The 16,929-nt window shown below is 41.3% G+C and overlaps 2 protein-coding genes across 3 annotated transcripts; both read right to left on the bottom strand.

Moving 5' to 3' along the window:
- Positions 1-4,048: 4,048 nt before the first annotated feature.
- Positions 4,049-9,384, bottom strand: umps (uridine monophosphate synthetase). The gene is made up of 10 exons (XM_056390065.1): positions 9,140-9,384; positions 8,408-8,561; positions 7,694-7,818; positions 7,372-7,559; positions 7,156-7,253; positions 6,886-7,046; positions 6,685-6,802; positions 6,376-6,551; positions 5,963-6,077; positions 4,049-5,437 (listed from the first exon to the last, which is right to left on the bottom strand). The coding sequence occupies exons 1-10, from the start codon at positions 9,287-9,289 to the stop codon at positions 5,259-5,261; spliced, it is 1,464 nt and encodes a 487-aa protein (XP_056246040.1). The 5' UTR covers positions 9,290-9,384; the 3' UTR covers positions 4,049-5,258.
- Positions 9,385-10,840: 1,456 nt separating this feature from the next.
- Positions 10,841-16,660, bottom strand: LOC130177577 (uridine 5'-monophosphate synthase-like). Of its 2 annotated transcripts, XM_056389451.1 has the most exons (10): positions 16,366-16,660; positions 15,511-15,664; positions 14,808-14,932; positions 14,486-14,673; positions 14,258-14,355; positions 13,988-14,148; positions 13,787-13,904; positions 13,476-13,651; positions 13,269-13,383; positions 10,841-12,492 (listed from the first exon to the last, which is right to left on the bottom strand). In XM_056389451.1, exons 1-10 carry the CDS (start codon positions 16,513-16,515, stop codon positions 12,314-12,316), a joined length of 1,464 nt encoding a protein of 487 aa, XP_056245426.1. In that variant the 5' UTR covers positions 16,516-16,660; the 3' UTR covers positions 10,841-12,313. The 2 variants fall into 2 exon arrangements, with proteins under 2 accessions (XP_056245426.1, XP_056245427.1); XM_056389452.1 differs by lacking the exon at positions 15,511-15,664 and having other exon boundaries at positions 16,366-16,495.
- Positions 16,661-16,929: the final 269 nt, after the last annotated feature.

Consider the following 16,929-nt stretch of genomic DNA (forward strand, 5'->3'; position numbering starts at 1 on the left):
ACTGTAAATGTCAATGTTTTCAGTAAATACAACAGGATATCGTCCAGGGGGCAGTTCAAATAGACACATAAAGGTGGTACAACTGCTGACTAAAGACGAGCATCAGTTACAGGTTTATCAGTAGTGATAGTATCACTGACCTGAACGGACAGGTTCAAACCAGCAGGTTTCACATGAACATATGGATTGATGTGAAGCTGGCATATTTTACCTTTTCAGCAAAAAAAAAAAAAAAAAAAAACAAGAATTAGAATGTTGGATTTAACCTGGACCTTCCTGCCTTCATATCATCACCTGTTCTAAGCCTGTCTTTGCTTTTCGCACTTTGCTCAAAAAAACAAAGAATCTACTCAAGTGAGTCGAGCTTTCACTTTTCCATGAGGTTTTCATTATTTTAGTTTACCCTTGGGTTTGTGACTCCACAAGTCAAGCGACTTTGCTTTCTATAGACCATTGCCTGTTGCCACCTGTATGCAAATAAGGTCACCCACTGAGTGAAATATCCTCTACACCTGGTGTTTCAGTTACTGAAACTATGTTGTTATTGAGAAGTCTTAGATGGAGCGATGGTCCTGACGTCACTGAAATAAACCCTGTAGTTTAGATTTTAGTTCCTTTGTTTTTCATTACAAGAATTAGTCTCACTTGTGCTGCACACTGGCAGCAACATCTGGCCTCACCTATTTAGCGCCCTCTATTAAAACTGAAAACTAGTGAGAACAAACCTCCTAAAACTATTTTCCATCATTTGTATGAATTAAAACTTTACAGCGCTAACAACAGTGATAAAAAATAAAAAAAAATTAAAAAAACAACTTCGTGCTTTTTCCAGTTGCCAACCCGTACCTGCATAACGCGAGCCGAACGAACAAAACTTCATCTTCAGGTATTGTACGTGAGGCTCAACGTGAAGCAAATACGGACATGAAAAAGTCACAAAAAACTTTCACAGGGTGAGGATGGTCCCAGGGAGAGATGTGCTGAGCGCGTAACAGCTGGCTTCTCTGTCGTCAGGCAACCTTCTGGAGGGAGATTTGGAAAAGTTAGAACAAGCAACATAAAGTATTGTAAGAATAGGATACTCTGAACGAAATAAAGAATGAGAAGAAAGCCTATAACCTACCTTCAGAAGAGGCAGAGAAATAAAGGTCAACATGCACAACCTGGATCAGGTTTGGCTCACCTTTTACGCGCACTGAATGTGTGCTGGTAGTAACAGGTATACACCTTTTATACCTCTACATGGTATCTCTCTCTCTCTCTCTCTCTCTCTCTCTCTCTCTCTCTCTCTCTCTCTCCCTCGCCACCCCTCCTCCTGGATGAAAACGGGAGAGGATCCTCAGGGTGCGCACAGACACCTGTCGCACGGTGCGTTGCTCTGATCCAATATTGACATAAAGGGGGAAGGGTGCGTGTGTGTGTGTGTGTGTGTGTGTGCACGCGCGCGCGCGCCTCCCCAACACACACACACACACACACACACACACACACACAGACACACACAGGATTTGAATTATTCTTACCAACCCTTTTCCTCCATCCAAAGCGCCCTCCCTCCCGCCCTCCTCCTTCTTTGTGCCAGGCAACGAGTCTGACCTTTGTGCCTGTAAAAAGGCTCATTGTAACGTAGCTACCTGCCGACCTGCTCAATTTGTCCTCTTCAGCGCCAGCTCGGGCATCATTTCCATATCATATACCTTGCAAATGAGTTTGAGCAGCAGGGCTGCTCACCAAGCTGGCCCAACAACTTTGGGGAAAAAAGTTGGAAACCCCTCGATGTTGTGGACAGAAAATGTTTGGGGTTTTAATTTGATCTATTTGATCTGTTACTGCATCGAGAATCCGGCTCGAGCCATGAGGAAAAAATGATCTAGTCTGTATAAACACAAAGCCTTCATATTTCCCCAATAAGGAAATCAGAGAGTCAAGAGCTGACCTGATCAGGTGACAGTTTTTGGAGTTGGTTCAAAGATATCAGTGCTGGACTCTGTGTGCTCTTTTTCCAGCTATTAAAGCAAATTATTTTTTTCTTAATGGCCTCTGAATAAAATATGTATATATAGGCCTATAGATAGATAGATAGATAGATAGATAGATAGTTAGATAGATAGATAAAAAAAATTTAAATTACTGTGAAATGACTTTTAATAACCCATCATCTGACAGCAGATGCTGTTCTACACAACATCCACAATCATAGCAGATATCTTGTTACTGCTCTATGGATGGGACCTCTTTGTTTGCTAACTTCAGTCAGTCCTCCAATTCGACACTCAAAAAGGTCAGTTTAACAGTCATGGTTAGTAGCTACCACTCAGCTTGACAAAACAGTTGTACTATGTCTTTTGCCGTTTTAAATGAGACTGGCAGTAAACCTGCATTTAAAAACCGTTTGGAAAATGAAAGCATGTAACAGGGAGGGGAGGTCTAATGAAAGCCCAGAGTCTGAGTTGCATTATGGGAAGTGTAGGATCCAGCTTTTGAAGCATGACTAATACAGCATGACTGAAAGTCAGTATACGGTAGTTCCACCTCTGCTGCTTCAGTTTTGATCAGTCGCTCACAAGTCCAACTTCACACAAGCAACAAGCAAGTTTGAACGAGAAAATGAATGAACTGTGAGATAGAATATGAAATCAGACAACTGAATAGCCAGAAATATATTTTTTGCAAACCCCTATCAACTTTATTTACACAGGAATAATTAAAAAAAATAATTTGCATATTTTAATGGTTATTTTCATAAAACATTTTACCAAGTTTTATGATTTTGAATAATAATAAGCCACTGAACGTTGAACCTTTTGGAATGAGCTGGTTTTCTACATTGATTGGTCATAAAATGTGATTTGATCTTCACCTAAGTCACAAATATAGACAAACACAGTGTACTGAAGCTGATATTACACAAAAGATGATAACCTGTTGTGTTCTGGTTGAACACACCCATTAAACATTCAGTTTGAGTCAGTGCTGGTGGAAAAAGTAAGTGAACCCTTGCATTTAATAACTGGTCAAACCTCATTTGGCAGCAATAACCTCAGACAACTTTCCCAGTAGCTGCTGATCAGACCTGCACAATGTTGGGGAGTGATTCTGGACCATTCTTCCTACAACTTTTTAGGCCAAATTCTTAGGATGTCTGGTGTGAGTGGCTCTCTTCAGCTCATTCCACAGTATCCATACCGGATTGAGGTTTGGGCCTTTGGGCTGTTTAGGGTCATCACCCAACGTCCTTTGAGCTTCAGTAGGCGACAGCCACCCTGAAATCATCCTGTAAGACATCTTGATGAAGTCGGGAACGCATTTCCCCTCGATGGTATCGCGCCGTCCAGGTCCCTCCACCCTACTTCACTGTTTGGGTTCAGTTTCCTTTTTTACAACATAGTACATAATACTGCACGTTGTTCCTTAGTTTCATCAGTCCATCAAACATTTTCCCAGTAGTGTGGTGGCATGTGAAGCTTCTCTTTGGCAAACTCCAGCTACAGCTCTGTGGCGTCCATGGCAGGACACCATGCACCATGATGTGTAATATGGTATGACTCATGAACAGAGATGTTTAACCAGCTCCAAGGATTTTAAGCCTTTCGCCGTTAATCTGAGCTTCTTTGTTATGTTACTGTTCGGCATTGTGCCTTTGGAGTCATCTTAGCTGGACACCCACTTCTAGGGATAGTCACATAAATCGTCTTCATTTATAGATAGTTTTTCTGACTGCCGACTATCTAAACTCTTTGCGATGCCTTATGCAAATCAACAACTCCTGATCCTAAGTCTTCTGTGAGGCCTGGTTCATATCAGCCGATGATTCTTCTGAACAGCAAACTCAAAATGTTTCAGTGTCTCTAACCCACACCTCCAGTCTGGTTTCATTGCCTGGACTCCAGGTTTGATAACTCCTGATTCCAGTAATCTTTTGCTGATCTCATTACCTGAGGGGTTCGCATACTTTTCCCGACGTACTGCCAATGTTTGAACTATGTATTCAGTATGGAGTAACTTGGACAAATTTCTGAGCACATTTTAGGACAAACTTATACATGAATGAAGAAAATTCCAGTTTTATTTAATCCAGTACTTTTTCATGCCACTCTAAGATTTATTCAAGTAGACACTGCATCTCAGGAACTACATGGAAGGAAACTACATGGAAGAAAAACCCAAGCAAGCTCAGTGTAAGAGAATATTATAAAGACAATTATTGCCTCAACACAGCATTTGTTCTTTTAAATTAAGCAACATGGACGGCGTTGGATTTAATCATGTCAGTTGTGATGATTAATCTGGCTCCAATCAGCATTCCCTAATTTTGTAATTCAAAATGATCTGAGGGGCTACGATGATCATACAGCTAATAATACAGGTGCTGAAAGACTGAAATCATATCAAGCAGACTGCTCTCTTTAGGGCAATCAATCGCAATCAATCAGGCAAATCAAAAGCTATCATTTTGTAGTTGAACTATAAATTAAATAATATCAAGACTATGAAACTGTTTAATAATGCTGATACTTTGTTCAGAGTGAAAGACTGTTGCTAGTAGAGATGAGTTAGGTTTTTGAAGTGTTAAAGACACTGTCTTGCACTAATTGGTATGTCTAATCTTGTGAACAGTGATGTGTAAGATGCATAGTATAATATTAACTAATATTATACAACAATTAAACCATTTGAGCCACACTCACTCTTATTTGAACGACAAATCTGTGGGTTAGTGAGAAAGAAAGGCTTCACGCTGACTGGACATGGTCATCTTTGTCAGTGGAATGAGGTCTTGGTTGATGAGTGATTGATTATTTTAGGATCCAAAGGGAAAAATTAAAAACCTGATTTCAAATGAAACTACTTATTGTGGGTAACTTGTAGTTTATCCTCAAAGTGAACCATTTTAGATCTGGCCGTACCTCAGGGGATCAGATGTAAGGTCAAGAGGAGGGAATCAGAAGAACATTTAAAGCAGCTTCTTCATAAAACAGGATCAGAAGAACACAAAGTGTCTGATTCCCTACTCCTGCCAGGTATCCCCTACAAATGTTAAACTATGTATTTGTGCAGGAACAGGTGTGCATTTTGGTTTGGCAGTGTGGTGTACAGATGCACATGTATACATATGACTATATGCACAATAACGTGCACAATCCTGTTCCTGGACAATGTAAAATGAAATAGTTCTAGTTCATCTGCAGAGATCATCATTACATCTATCATTTAAATTTGAAATGAGATGTAATGATGCAGATGCTACTCCTGAGCTCTTATTGTCCACTCTGGCTCAGTCTCTTTGTGTAAGCATCCCAGCCTGACTTTCTGTATGACTCGGCAGCTTTCAGCCTATCAGGGGCCTCCAACACACCCCGTCCCACAATAATGACATCAGAATTTTTGATGTGGATAACTTCCTCCGGAGTTGAGTACTGCTGGCCCAACATATCACCTGTAAAGAGAGAGAGATGGGAGACATGGCTGAGGAGCGGTAGAGAAAGGGGGAGGTTGTTGGGGAATGTCAACCTACTGAACACTGAGTCAGATGTTATTTATTGTATCATAGCGCCACCAAGTGTTGAAGGTGAGTCACAACACAAAAAGAGCATAAAGATCAAAAAGTCAGTTAGTCAGTCATACCTTTTTACATCAGAGAACTCAGCTAAATGGAAAAAAAAAAAAGATCCTACAACATCTACATCAGCATGTTGTATTTGGACATTGACACATCTTATACTTGCACTGGCTCTGTATTATTCCAGCACACTGGACTGAACATCATATTAATATTATGAAAAGTTGGAGTTCACACACACACACGTATTTATGTGTATGATGGAATGTTCCTGTAAAAATACATTATTTTATTACTTCCTTTTAAATACTTAAACCTTACATAAATTACAAAGATATTCAAAAAAAGTTAAAAAAAAAAAAAAATTACAATTGGAGGTCTGATCAAAAGTCTTCAGTTTACCTCCAGCCTGCATCTGAACCCCAGGGGTCATGTGGATGAACTCTGGCTTATCGGTGATCTTAGAAACACAGATAAAGCCGATCACAAAGTCTGAGTGATCCTCTGCCATCTTCAGCTGTAAGGACAGAAATCAGAGAAAGTAAACTGGTAGACAAGCCATTTAAGCAAACTCAGGCTATACATCCACACGAATACATTTTAGCTTTAAAATGCATCACGATACATTTAAGTCTGGTGTCCACACTACTCCTGAGTTTTCCAGCCACAAAAACAAAGACTTCTGGAAAAGCTGCTGGACTGGTTTTGTTTTGAAAACAATGATGTGGACACCCACATTCACTCCCTGATTTAAAACGAAAACGTATTAGTGTGGATGTGGCCTTAGAAAAAGGCTTAAGGAGAGACACACGTACCACAGTATTTATGTATTCACCAGTAGCCAACGACCCCTGGGAGCTCATCTGTGCAATGAGCAAACAGCCTCGGCCCAGAGCCTTTCCTACAGCACTCAGACCGGCCACCACCCCCGGCCCCGGCACCACATGAGCATTCACTATGTGGGACCAAGATGAGATCTGGTACAAACCACCTGGAGAACAGATACATGGTTACTGTGAATATTAATGACACAGTTTTTTTAAAAAGTAATTTTGATAACAGAAAATTCTGGAATAAACAAGTCCAAAATAAATAAATAAATAAAATACATGAAATCCTCCCACCTTCGTACTGATGCTTGACTGTGTTCCCAATGTCAGCAAACTTGCGATCTTCAAAGATGAGGAAGTTGTGTTTATTGGCCAATACCTGCAGTTTCTGGCTGAAGGCCACTGTGTAGTCCTGTTAGCACACAAGACAATAAGATCAGTTTATTTGTCCTGACAAAGTTCTCTTTGCAACAAAGGGACTGGTTACACTCCTACCTCGAGGATGTCTACATGTGTCTTCAGCATGCAGATCTTGGGACCTAGAGAGTCGGCCAACTGAAGAAGCTCCTCGCTGCTGGTCACATCAGCAGACACACAGAGGTTAGACTGCTTATCCTCCATGATCTTCAGCAGCTTTGATGCCAGAGGGTGAATGTCTGTGGACCATAAGACGGAGAGCAGATGATAAAAAGCATAATATTTTCAAGTTGGATGTGGCCTTCCAAAGACATATTGTCAATTATATTTGGCTGCAAGACAACATACTTGGAAGTTTGGCTCTGTCTGCGTAACTCAGCTGCAGGTTCTGCTCCACACATGGCTTCTTGGTGGCAGGAACATCACTGGCATTCTCCTCCTTCGGCCTGAAAGAGACGAGTTGCAAATGTTACTTTGGAGGTTTTGGAGCATTAAAACAGACACACTAACACTAACTCTACCTGCCATCCTACTCACTGTAAGGGGAAAGCTACACAGCTGTACCTGAAAGTGTTGTTGTCCATGATGAACTTGCGGACTCTCTGAACAGTTTGGGCATCGATGCGGTCACGTTTCTGCAGCACATTGAGCAGCTTGGACATGGAGATGATAGGATGGAGCTTGATTCCCACAGAATGCAACATCTCCACACCTCCTTGCTCTCTGTCCATTAGTACAATGGCATCTGTCACCTTTACCAAATAAACAAATATTTCATTAAAAAATGACAGGACCACAATAACTTTGAAATGACTCTTGTATTCTGATGCCCTTTAATAGGGGATCACTGTAGCATTATCGTCACCACTAAGATTTGATACTGAACCTTCAGTCCCTCTTTGTTGAGCACTTCAGCAGTCTCCAGGATGCTGCTGCCCGTAGTCACTGTGTCCTCAATGATCAGACACCGATCCCCCTCACGATACGACCCCTCCACCATACGCTTGGTTCCTAGCAGGGTTACATCAGGAGGCTTATAGTCCATATTTTATACAAACTTATCTTTGTCACTTATTGATGGCTTTGGCAAAATCAACATCCAGTGGGGTCAAGCTTTAGAGGCCTTATAGGATAGGGGCCTAGGAATGTCTTTGGTTGACAAATAGCTTGACATTAGGTCGATATCCAGTGCTTTTTAAAAAGGAAAGAATGCACTTAATTACAACCAGTGAAGACTTTTTAAAACGGTAAATCAGCAGATCCTGCACCGTCTTATATTAGTTCAACTATCAAATCATGTTGCACCTCCTATCAGCTGTGTCTTACTAGGCGTCTCTTTGCCACGTACACAATATCAAGGTAGTATAATGCGCAAAAATCATAATGCATGAGGATCTCGTCATATTGTCTTTCCGCTTGCGATCACAACTCAGATTAAAGATCAAGTGTTACAAAATAGGACAAATCTTTACGGCTTTCTGTCCAAACAAATGTTATACAACAAAACTCTTGTGCTTTCTAGGGCTGTACTGACAAATGCAAGGTCAGAACTCTTAAAAACTAGATGAGATGAGCCTGACTGTCCTTCCCTCTCACCCACCATAGTCCTTGGCCTCCTTTCTCCTGATGAGCATGGGCAGTTCATGTCTAGAGCAGATAATTGTGGCCAAAGGCAGGGCTGTGTATGGAACCCCACACAGTGAGTCAAACTTTAGCTTCTCTTCTTGCACTCGCTGGTAGATGAGACTTGACACCTGCAAATAAAAAAAATGAATAGGGTTTGCAGCTGCAAACAAGTTTCTTAAGTAGCAGTGTTGCAGGAGACATAAACATCCAATGTACCTATAACTTATGCAAGAAGACGGTCATTTCCCCACCATTCCTCTGAGGGTCAACACATTTTATGTCCCTGATCATGTTTAAACTCCACAAATGGTTGTTAATGGGGATATCTAGAACCTGCTCTGCTGATTCCTCACAGGGTGATGAACTCTACAACTTTCAGACAAATGTGCTTCATTAGTTTCACTTTCGCTTTCCTTGGCTTTCAGGCCTCTGCTATACTGGACCATCTCCTCCTTCGCCATGTTTCTTAAACTTTTAGCTCTGAGCTGCTCACCAGTGGTTGCACTGCTTTCATGACGCTCTACAGTCTATGGACTATGTAAATGAGCTCACCGACCGCCACGTGTGAAGTAACATAATTTCCAATGCAAAGAACTGACATTTTCACGCGAATAACAACGTTAAGCCTTAGGACAGTGTAGCCACAGGAGGTTTAAAGTCCTTTTCAAGTCAGGCTGTGAGGATTAAAACACAGTACCACGTGTACCTGATTCATGACAGCAGGGTGCGATACCAGAACTCTCAGATCGATATAAATAGGTGTCATCATGCCGCTCTTCAGCTTGTACTCTCCAAACTTCACTGCGTTCACATCGTGAAGTTTCACGATTAAACTGTCAATGCAAATGTTTTCCATTCTATCGTATATTTAAGAAATCCAACAGCAGCGTGTGTCCCATCCATAAATCGTACATATAAAAGGAGGTCGCCTCTATGACGTCACCCATACGTTTCTGAATAGAGCGGAGTGGTTTGCTGACAAAAAAAAGTAGATTTCTTCCGCCATTTTGGTAGAGTCACTAACTTCCGGCTAATCCCAAAATGGGCAAAGGGGTGGGGCGTGTGTGGAGCAGAGACCTCAGTGAATGCTGGTTTGTGGCAAGCATCTGTCACTCAAAGCGGCACGACTTCAATTATGCATATCTCTAAGACTAAATAAAACGAGCTATATAAAAAATCCCCCCCTGTATAGTTGTAACGAAGGTGGAAATTTGTTTTAGAGACCAAAACCTTTTTCTGTACCAGGCTGTAAACATGTTTATTTCTGATGTAAAGTCTATGTGGATTGACAGCCTCAAGTTCCAAAATCCTCGCACTTTCCTTGATGGTTTCATTTCACTTTCCCGGAGGTAATCGCTTATACCTGCTCTCTGAGCTCCTTTTTTTTCGGAATAACAGTCATCTAACTAAAGCTGCATTACCAATCGGACAACTGACCAGTGTGCCTAAACCACCCATGCCCTGGGTTTTCTATACAGCATTTTGGTCTACCTGATTTGAAGTACACTGAAGTACAATATCAACTATCATGGGTCTTCCATCTTGTGGTCCAAATGGACTCAAAATAGTTTTAAAACCTAAAATTGTTTTAGTTTGTATTGTGGTGAAATATTTTTATCAAACTACTTTCATTAATTCAAGGTCATTTACTCATTTGGCAGATGTTTTTAACCAGACTTACAAGTGAATGACATCAGTATGCTTCAATGCAGTAGGAACCTTACTGTTAATAGGCTATTAAGTACTACATATATTTAATACGTGCAAGTCGACTGTATTAAAGAAGTGCACCTTAGTGCTAATTAGACATGTTAGGCTTTTAGAAAAGGAGGTGCGTTCGTAAGAGATGAGTTTTCAAGAGATTCTTGAAGATAGAGAAGGGCGCCCTGCTGTTCTGATAGGATTGTGTAGCTTGTTCCACCGTCGGGAACCACAGATGAGAACAGTCTGGACTGAGATTGCCCTGTGTGCAGGGGGTGGCAGCATTAGACGACATTTCTTGGAGATGGTGCGGACCCAGAAGTCCCTCTGAAGGCAGCATTAGTGACGTGGATATGATTCGGGCGGATATGGGTAGCCAGTGGAGGTCGATGGGTGGCGAAGTGACATGTGTCATTTTGGGCTGACTGAAGGCCGAACGGGCTGCAGCATTCTGGACCATGTTTTCACTGTGCACGAAGGGAGGCCCGCCGGAAGAGTATTGCAGTAGTCGAGGCGAGAGATCCATGTCCTTGACTAAGAGTCGGGTGGGTGTACTGAGTCAAGTAAGGTCGGATTTTTCTGATGTTGTATTGGGCAAAGCAGCCAGACCGAGAGACGGATGCAACATGGATAGAGAAGGACGCTAATGTATTGCCATTTCATATCAGGTACAGCCTTTATATTAGTGATACAGGATGCAGCGCTCAGAGGAGAGGACAAAGTATTTATTTGGCCTTTATCAAACACAGTTTCACTTTCTTACCAGGTTATTAGAAAAAAAAAAACTGTAAACTAAAGCCAAACCACAGTTTGTATAGCTTTAGTCAGTTAAGTGATACAGAGTTGTTACTTGAGAAGTTCCTCATTACATCAGTTAAGTTTCTAAATAACAAATCAGAGACAGCGAGTTTCCAAACAAGTATTTTAACCATAATATTCAGTTATCTTCAGAAGCATTAATGATGACCAAGACTTAAAAATAAATGTGATCAACAGAATATCATTTTAATTCAAATAAACGATTTAAACATGGATATGTGTGGAAAGGGAAAACACAACCATACCAAAGTGCTTTTATGTATGAAAAAATAGTATTTGCATATTTACAAAACACTCCAACATATGGCAAGAATAATTATTTGTTTAAATAATTGTGGCACATGGAAAGAAACAATACACTGGATACACTGAATGTTACCTTGACCGATCCAACAGCATACTTCTCCCAGTAGACCTTTCTTGTGTGTGGATGGGTACAACTGTAATGTTACAGTCCCACAGACCAGATAAGATGGAGAGAGAAATGTCAGAGACTTCTTTGTAACAATCCAGTACATTTCCTTCATCTTTTTTTTTCTTCACAGGATCCATGAGGTGGCCAGAGTTTAGGTGGAATAGCTAATTGTCCTTTTACTTCCACTTTATCAATGGAAATACAGCACAAAAAAGTTACTAGTTGAGATGATTTAGTATTTAGAGGAATTAAAGATACTGTCTTGCACTAATTAGTATGTGTGTGACCTTGTGAACAGTGATGAGGAAAATGCAGACTGGGCAACTCAACATACAAAAGATGCTCCACTGTGTGCTTAATATACTCATAATTTCAACAGAAGCATTATATAATTAAACAGTTTTAGCCACACCCACTCCTGTATGACAAGACTGTAGGTTTGTGACAAATAAAGGCTTCACGCTTGCTGGAAGATGGTCATCTTTGTTGGTAGAATGACGTCTAGATTTATATTTGATTGATACTGACATTTTAGCAGCCCACGGCAGAACACACAATTGAAAAAACATATTTATATAAAACTATCTATCATACGGAAGCTGCCGTTTATCTCCAATTGGAGACATTTACCTCAGAGGATCAGATGTCAGGTCAATAGGAGGGAATCAGAAGAACACAAAGTGTCTGATTCCCTACTCCTGCCAGGTATCCCCTACAAATGTTAATAAACTATGTATTTGTGCAGGAACAGGTGTGTATTTTGGTTTGGCAGTGTGGTGTACAGATGCACATGTATACATATGACTATATGCACAATAACGTGCACACTCCTGTTCCTGGACAATGTAAAATGTAATAGTTCTAGTTCATCTGCAGAGATCATCATTACATCGATAGTTTAAATTTGAAATGAGATGTAATGACGCAGATGCTACTCCTGAGCTCTTATTGTCCACTCTGGCTCAGTCTCTTTGTGTAAGCATCCCAGCCTGACTTTCTGTAAGACTCGGCAGCTTTCAGCCTATCAGGGGCCTCCAACACACCCCGTCCCACAATAATGACATCAGAACCATGGTTGTGGATAACTTCCTCCGGAGTTGAGTACTGCTGGCCCAACATATCACCTGCAAAGAGAGAGACACAGAGAGAGATGGGAGACATGGCTGAGGAGCGGTAGAGAAAGGGGGAGGTTGTTGGGGAATGTCAGCCTACTGAAAACTGAGTCAGATGTTATTTATTGTATCATAGCGCCACCAAGTGTTGAAGGTGAGTCACAACACAAAAAGAAAGCAAAGATTTTCCAAAAGTTATGGATTTTTGTCTCTTTACCCAACATGAACACATCTAAAACACCCTCCAAGCTCAAAGTCTGAATTGTAGGTTACTTGTGCTTTGGAAACACTCAGAGCCTCAGAGGCGATCACAGCAGTTACACACATGAAACATATAGCTCAGGTCATGCTCCCTGGTGGATAGCATGAGGAAAACATGAGCCATTAGGCAGCTTGTGTAGACAACTGGGTTGATTCAAACAGGAAAGCTTCTGCTCTGTCGGAAACACATGAAGCGGTTGACTGTTTCTATGTAGACACACCATTATAGTGAATGTCTCATTTCAAATCAATTGAGTGTCTCATTAGATCACACTGCATATGGTTCAACTGTGTTGTACTTCTTCTAGTAATACACCAACAAGAAGAACAGTACAACACATCAAAGATGAACTCCTATAACATTGCACCCATGTATTTATGTGGGTATGGTGGAATGTTCCTGTAAAAATACACAATGTCATTTCTTCACTTCAAATACTTAAATGTGAATGTAAATTACATGAAATTCAACCAAAAGTTTAAAAAAAAATTACAATTGGAGGTCTGATCAAAAGTCTTCAGTTTACCTCCAGCCTGCATCTGAACCCCAGGGGTCATGTGGATGAACTCTGGCTTCTTGTTGATCTTAGAAACACAGATAAAGCCGATCACAAAGTCTGAGTGATCCTCTGCCATCTTCAGCTGTAAGGACAGAAATCAGAGATAAACCGCTGTAAACTGGTAGACAAGCCATTTAAGCAAACTTTAAAAGGCTTAAGGAGAGACACACGTACCGCAGCCTTTGTGTATTCACCAGTAGCCAACGACCCCTGGGAGCTCATCTGTGCAATGAGCAAACAGCCTCGGCCCAGAGCCTTTCCTACTGCACTCAGACCGGCCACCACCCCCGGCCCCGGCACCACATGAGCATTCACTATGTGGGACCAAGATGAGATCTGGTACAAACCACCTGGAGAACAGATACATGGTTACTGTGAATATTGATGACATACAGTTTTTTTAAAAAGTAATTTTGATAACAGAAAATTCTGGAATAAACACGTCCAAAATAAATAAATAACTAAAATACATGAAATCCTCCCACCTTCATACTGATGCTTGACTGTGTTCCCAATGTCAGCAAACTTGCGATCTTCAAAGATGAGGAAGTTGTGTTTCTTGGCCAATACCTGCAGTTTCTGGCTGAAGGCCACTGTGTAGTCCTGTTAGCACACAAGACAATAAGATCAGTTTATTTGTCCTGACAAAGTTCTCTTTGCAACAAAGGGACTGGTTACACTCCTACCTTGAGGATGTCTACATGTGTCTTCAGCATGCAGATCTTGGGACCTAGAGAGTCGGCCAACTGAAGAAGCTCCTCGCTGCTGGTCACATCAGCAGACACACAGAGGTTAGACTGCTTATCCTCCATGATCTTCAGCAGCTTTGATGCCAGAGGGTGAATGTCTGTGGACCATAGGACGGAGAGCAGATGATAAAGAGCATAACATTTTCAAGTTGGATGTGGCCTTCCAAAGACATATTGTCAATTATATTTGGCTGCAAGACAACATACTTGGAAGTTTGGCTCTGTCTGCGTAACTCAGCTGCAGGTTCTGCTCCACACGTGGCTTCTTGGTGGCAGGAACATCACTGGCATTCTCCTCCTTCGGCCTGAAAGAGACGAGTTGCAAATGTTACTTTGGAGTTGGCACAGGGAAGATATGCATCAAAACAGACACACTAACACTCTAACTCTACCTGCCATCCTACTCACTGTAAGGGAAAAGCTACACAGCTGTACCTGAAAGTGTTGTTGTCCATGATGAACTTGCTGACGTTCTGAAAGGTTTGATGGTTGATGCGTTTGGCTGCCAGCAGCACATCGAGCAGCTTGGACATGGAGATGATAGGATGGAGCTTGATTCCCACAGAATGCAACATCTCCACACCTCCTTGCTCTCTGTCCACTAGTACAATGGCATCTGTCACCTTTACCAAATAAACAAATATTTCATAAAAAAATTACAGAACCACAATAACTTTGAAATGACTCTTGTATTCTGATGCCCTTTAATAGGGGATCACTGTAACATTATCATCACCACTGTAATTTGATACTGAACCTTCAGTCCCTCTTTGTTGAGCACTTCAGCAGTCTCCAGGATGCTGCTGCCCGTAGTCACTGTGTCCTCAATGATCAGACACCGATCCCCCTCACGATACGACCCCTCCACCAGACGCTTGGTTCCTAGCAGGGTTACATCAGGAGGCTTATAGTCCATATTTTATACAAACTTATCTTTGTCACTTATTGATGGCTTTGGCAAAATCAACATCCAGTGGGGCAAGCTTTAAAGGCCTTATAGGATAGGGGCCTAGGAATGTCTTTGGTTGACAAGTAGCTTGACATTAGGTCGATATCCAGTGCTTTTTAAAAAGGAAAGAATGCACTTGATTACAACCAGTAAAGACTTTTTAAAACGGTAAATCAGCAGATCCTACACCGTCTTATATTAGTTCAACTTTCAAATCATGTTGCACCTCCTATCAGCTGTGTCTTACTAGGCGTCTCTTTGCCACGTACACAATATCAAGGTAGTATAATGCGCAAAAATCATAATGCATGAGGATCTCGTCATATTGTCTTTCTGCTTGCGATCACAACTCAGATTAAAGATCAAGTGTTACAAAATAGGACAAATCTTTACGGCTTTCTGTCCAAACAAATGTTACACAACAAAACTCTTGTGCTGTACTGACAAATGCAAGGTCAGAACTCTTAAAAACTAGATGAGATGAGCCTGACTATCCTTCCCTCTCACCCACCATAGTCAATGGCCTCATTTCTCCTGATGAGCATGGGCAGTTCATGTGTAGAGCAGATAATTGTGACAAAAGGCAGGGCTGTGTATGGAACCCCACACACTGAGTCAAACTTTAGCTCCTCTTTTTGCACTCGCCGGTAGATGAGACTTGCCACCTGCAAATAAAACAAGAAATAAAGTTTGCAGCTGCAAACGAGTTTTAAAGTAGCAGTGTTGCAGGAGACATAAACATCCAATGTACCTATAACTGATGCAAGAAGACGGTCATTTCCCCACCATTTCTCTGAGGGTCAACACATTTTATGTCCCTGATCATGTTTAAACTCCACAAATGGTTGTTAATGGGGATATCTAGAACCTGCTCTGCTGATTCCTCACAGGGTGATGAACTCTACAACTTTCAGACAAATGTGCTTCATTAGTGGAACCTTTCCTTGGCTTTTAGGTCTCTGCTATACTGGACCATCTCCTCCTTCGCCATGTTTCTTAACTGACATGTTCACGCGAACATAACATTTAGCCTTAGGGCAGTGTAGCTACAGGAGGTTTAAAGGTCTTTTAAAGTCAGTAAGGTTGTGAGGATTAGGGGACGTAAAAGCATAAAGAACCTCACGACTGGGGTATTTACTGACGTATTTTATGTTGAGAATAAAACGGGAAAATGTCATGATCTTGTGGTAACCACAGACCTTATTTCAGCCATCTAATCTAAATCCCATAGACTTCCGGGACGCGGAAACCGAAAGTGATAAAGTACTAACTAACTTTCGGGTTTAAGGATTCATTCCTACAGATCTTTTTTTTAATTATTCAAAAGTCACTCAGACTATAATGAGTAAAAGACAAACGTGTTTACCTGATTCATGAGAGCAGGGTGCGATACCACAACTTTCACATCGATATAAATAGGTGTCATCATGCCGCTCTTCAGTTTGTACTCTCCAAACTTCACCGCGTTCACATCGTGCAGTTTCAGGATTAAAGTGTCAATGCTAATGTTTTCCATTCTGTCGTATATTTAGGAGATCTAAGGGGAGTTGTTTCAAGGCTGTGTCCCACCATAAATCGAAAGTATAGATTGACAGACGGGCGTCTCATACAAAACGTAACCCTTACGTTTATGAAGAGGAGGTTGCTTTTGAAAAAAAGAGAAAAGGGTAGATAGGTTGGTTGGTTGCTCCCGCCATTTTGGAAGTCCCTGACTCCGCCTCCGGGTAATCCCAAAATGTGCAAAGGGGTGGGGCGTTGTTTGTCCTTTAACAAACATAGTTTCACTTTCTTACCAGGTCATTAGAAGAAAACTTTAAACCAAAGCCAAACCACAGTTTGTATAGCTTTGTTCAGTAAAGTGATACAGAGTTGTTACTTGAGAAGTTCCTCATTACATCACAGTTAAGTTTCTCAATAACAAATCAGAGAC

Source organism: Seriola aureovittata, chromosome 11, assembly GCF_021018895.1.
Source record: "Seriola aureovittata isolate HTS-2021-v1 ecotype China chromosome 11, ASM2101889v1, whole genome shotgun sequence".
Lineage (NCBI taxonomy): Eukaryota > Metazoa > Chordata > Actinopteri > Carangiformes > Carangidae > Seriola > Seriola aureovittata.